The 4450-nt window shown below is 44.9% G+C and overlaps 1 protein-coding gene across 1 annotated transcript; it reads left to right on the plus strand.

Moving 5' to 3' along the window:
• Positions 1 to 1085: 1085 nt before the first annotated feature.
• TAX1BP3 (Tax1 (human T-cell leukemia virus type I) binding protein 3) lies at positions 1086 to 2133 on the plus strand (the record flags this gene model as incomplete). Its single annotated transcript, XM_009079013.1, has 3 exons — positions 1086 to 1205; positions 1511 to 1588; positions 1810 to 2133. Coding segments are annotated over 3 exons (336 nt in total), but the record flags the coding sequence as incomplete, so codon positions are not given.
• Positions 2134 to 4450: the final 2317 nt, after the last annotated feature.

A 4450-nucleotide genomic window follows, 5' to 3' on the forward strand; every position in this document is an offset into this window, starting at 1 on the left:
GTGTGTTCTCCCGGCCCCGTGCGGTTCTCCCTGCGGGCACTGCGCGGCAGGGGCAGGGTGAGCACCTTGCAGAGCTTCTCAAGGGTGGTGATTGCTGTAACCGAGAGTGGAAGCCTGGAACTCTCTGCCTTCCACTGGTTGGAATGTTGAGAGTGGTTGTGACTGTTCGCGTGGCTGAAACACACTGTACAACCCTGAGGATACAGACCCTGCCCTGCTGTGCCCAGGCAGTCTGGGTCCCAGTTAGAGCCAGAAGCTCAGTCTGACAGAGCTGTGTAAGGAGAATCACAATAATTTGGCTTGGAAGGGACCTTTAAAGGTCATCTCATCCAACCCCTGCAGTGAGCATGAACATCTTCCACTGAAGAACTTTTTGGGAGGTTGTTGTTTTGGTTAAAACCATGGATTTTCATCCTGGCTCAGGAGTTGCACCAGTTGGCATTTAGACAATGCTGACATAATGCATAAAGCTTGTCAGATGCCTGTGTGCATCAGGCAGTGAGGAACCTGCCTCTGGGTTATAGAAGTGTGTGGATAAGTTATCCTGAAAAAGAACCTAATAATAGGTTGTTATTCCTACTGATAGGACTAGCAGGAACACAAGGCACGTGGATAACGAGCAAGACAAGGCTGATGATGAGTGACTGCTGGTTATCAAGCTATGAGTCATGTTTAGAGAGACCTGCTGTGGTTTTAGTGTCGTTCCCTTCTGTTTCCAGGCAGCCAGGAAAGCTCTGAGTGATTGAAGTACTTGGCTGTGTCATGGTATGAGCACCCTTGGGTGGGTGTGCTGGTGGCATCCTGTCCTGCTGTCGGGTGGCAGAGCTGGGGACAGTTCAGAGCCAGCTGCTGTCAGCACCAAGGCTGTGTGGCTGACAGACAGCAAGTGCCACATGACAGGTCTGTGCTGCCAGGGCTTAGAGCTGACTGCTTACAGCACTCCAGTGTGCCAAACTGGGAGCAATCTGCTCTGGAGGGTGTGTGGCATCTCTGGGAAAGACCATCTAACTGGATGGTCTGGAACACACTTAAGGTTTCTTTCAGTCATCACAGTACTCTGATATTTTATCTCTTTCTCTTTTCAGCAAAGAATTGAAATACATAAACTCCGTCAAGGTGACAACTTGATTCTGGGATTCAGCATTGGGGGTGGCATTGACCAGGATCCTACTCAGAATCCTTTCTCTGAAGACAAGACTGACAAGGTCAGATGCTCTTTTTTCTGTAGCAACTCTCTCTCCAGAAGGCTGAGATACCCAACTCAGCATCTGCCCTTGTCCTCTCACATAGCTGCTACTAAAGTTATTCTCTTGCCACATTAACACTTGCAGACTGAGGTGGTTTGAGCTCTCCACCTTTTCTATTTTCCAGCATTGCACAAGCCTGTCTTTAATTAGAAGCCTCTAATACCCTACAAAGTGGTTTTGCATTGTCAGTAGAATGGCTCTTGAGTATTTATTGCTCCCGTATTTAGTAAATGAACATTTAAGTATTATATTTTTCCCCCCAGGGTATCTATGTGACAAGGGTGACAGAGGGAGGCCCAGCAGAAGTTGCAGGACTCCAGATTGGAGATAAGATCATGCAGGTAAGCACCAAGATAAGACAGTACTAATGTAGCACCAGGTGCACACTGCTGAGAAGCTTCTGCTGGGGAAACACTGTCTTCTGGGTACTTCCCAGGACAGTTTGTGGGGTTATAAATAAAAAGTGGATGTGCTTATGCCATAGCTCAATCTGGTTGTGCTAGAACAGTTACAAGGCACCTGTGAGTCCCTGCACCTGCCTCATGTGCTGTTTTTTCCCCAGGTGAATGGCTGGGACATGACAATGGTGACCCATGACCAGGCTAGGAAGAGGCTGACCAAAAGGAACGAGGAGGTGGTTCGGCTGCTGGTGACCAGGCAATCCCTGCAGAAGGCTGTGCAGCAATCCATGATGTCCTAATCAATCATCATCATTGAGCTGGGGAGGGGTTGGGGAGGGAGATGTATAGATTGATATCGTGCAAAGAAGCAAATACTAGACTGGAACAGGTTGGAAGGAGTGCATGTTCCTACCTGTGGTAAACACTACTTGTTGATTTTAACCTCCTCTGGTGTAACTGGCAGTAGTAGAGCACTAGTCTCCTCAGCAGAGTGCTGCTCCAAAGTCTGCCCTGCAGGTACATGGCAAGACTTTTGTGGCCATGGCTTTTGGGACAGAACAAAGCCTTGTTATCTAAGAGCAACTGGAAAAGCCTTAACTTTGACAGGATTCTTCTGTAGCACAAAAGTTTCCTATTTTAAGAGGAAATGTTGTTCCTGCTATGGAAAACCAGAGGGTTTGCTGTGCCTAAGCTTTTAGAAATGAGCTGTGTTCCCCCCATGCTATCAGATTGAAATGCCAGAAGTGAGAGCTGCACACTGCTGTGGGGAGGAGCACTGTACTAATCCCACCCTGTGTGAGAGCTGGAGAGTGTGCTGAAGGGTTTGGAGCATTATGGTTTCCTGCAAAGATTCCCTGTACCAAGCAGCCTCTTCAGACAAGAAACAACTGAGCAACACAAGTGTTACATTGATCCCTCCAACTTCAGACACTGCAGTTCAAGTTCACTGGCAGAATCAAACCTTAATTCTCCTTGCTCCCAAGTAATTTGTATCAGCTGATGAATCAAGTTGAAGGAATATGGAGTAGGAAAGAAAACACTGTTGCTGAACTTGCCAGAAGAGCTGCTTGTAGAGTTTTCAGTTCTTCATTCCACATGTATCAGACTTGAAATGGGAGGGTTGGGAGTTTGGTTTGTCTTCTACAAGACTTTGCTTAAATCACTGATGTATTGGATGGGTGAGATGAATATGCCAGTAATTTGCAAAAGTGCCTCTTGACCAAATCTAAACTTCCAGTAAGATGCTAAGTTGTTCAAATCAACATGCCACAGGATTGAAGATTCTTGCTGCAACACTAAGCTCAGATTTAGCCCCCTGTGGTTTGTTAGCCAGCTAGCTTTACAATTACCCAAAAACTGGAGTTTTTTAATCCTCTTCAGTTGATTTATACATATCTATACTTTCCTTAAGCAGTCTTCAGGTAAGCTGTTGTAAATAGAACATGAGGAGGTGGCAGACTAACTTATTCAGTACATTACTGCTGTGCCATGTAGGTATGTTGATGGATGCATCTCAGATGTTCTGTACACACCAGCAGGTGCCTAGGACCAGTTTTATATCTATGGACTTACTACAATCCTGCTTTTGAATTTTGTAATTTAAGAATTCCGTGGGAAATTTGAAGTCTTTCAAGTTGAAGTTATTTTTGTTACTATAAAGATACACTGCTATTTGTACTGCTGTTTCACTTGATTTTACTCACAATAAAACAACGTTGGATTTCCTGAGCTGTTTCTGCTTACATTTAAGAGTGTCACATCACTTGGGTTCCTCCAGCTGAGACTTTTTTTTTCCCCTGGCTTGAAGCAAATTGTGGACTACATCCCCACAATGCAGTCTGAGGTTAGGAAGGTTTGGTTTCACTGGGTAATTGTGGTGTTGATGAACTGTCAGACCTCACCTGGGCTCTAGCAGGGGGAGAAGGGCTTCTAGTTTTCCTTAGGTTGAACTTTACTAAGACACATTAGGTTTTTAAAGCATTCAAGTACTGTTCAATGGTGCATTAATCCCCTTCTAGGTCTCCTAAAGGCTCTTCAAGTAACTTAAGACCTTGATCTCAACCTAGAGAGTACCATGTGTAGTTAGAAAGTTGCCCAGGAACAAAAACTTATGCTTCAACTTTAATCATGGGGATCTTAAGATCTGATAAATCTTCACTCTTTACCATCCACCCTGTAGGATTAAAGTCATGTCAGCAGAACTAAGCAAGATCAAGTCAGTAACTAGAAGTATTCAGATTTGTCTTAAGCAGCTTTTAAAGAGCTTTCAGTGAAACAAGAATACAGTTTCTGCTTCTTAGAAGTTGAACTCTTTTTATTAAAAAAATCCTAAGATATGTGCATTTGTTACCAACCTCATTAATGTGTTATTTTCCCCACTGTGGCTGTTAACTGCCAGCCTGAGTGGTGGTGAGCTGTCTGTGAGGAGTCAGCAGCAGCACTTGGATCCAGACACAGCCTTCAGGCATGATATTAAGTGTTGCTTAAATGTGATCTCAGATTTTTGGAAGACAGAACTCTGCTCTTTGTGCTTCACTTTCCATCAAAAAGGCACCACTCTGGTCTTTCTCTTTTGTTAGTGAAAACAGAGCCTCGTGTTGCTTGGACAGCTCATGCTGAGCTGTTTTTGCAGCTTCAACAGGCACAAGTGTCCCATGCGCAGGAGACTTCTCCATGGCTGGAGAGCTGGTTGTCCTTAAGGCACCTGGTAATCAGTGTTTGGCAAGGCAGTGGTTTGTATTCCATACCAGAGAGGATCAAATTATAGACAGAAATCAGAATTCCTGATAGCTGGCAGCAGGA

The sequence above is a fragment of the Acanthisitta chloris genome, unplaced genomic scaffold (genome assembly GCF_000695815.1).
Source record: "Acanthisitta chloris isolate BGI_N310 unplaced genomic scaffold, ASM69581v1 scaffold26247, whole genome shotgun sequence".
Classification (NCBI taxonomy): Eukaryota; Metazoa; Chordata; class Aves; order Passeriformes; family Acanthisittidae; genus Acanthisitta; species Acanthisitta chloris.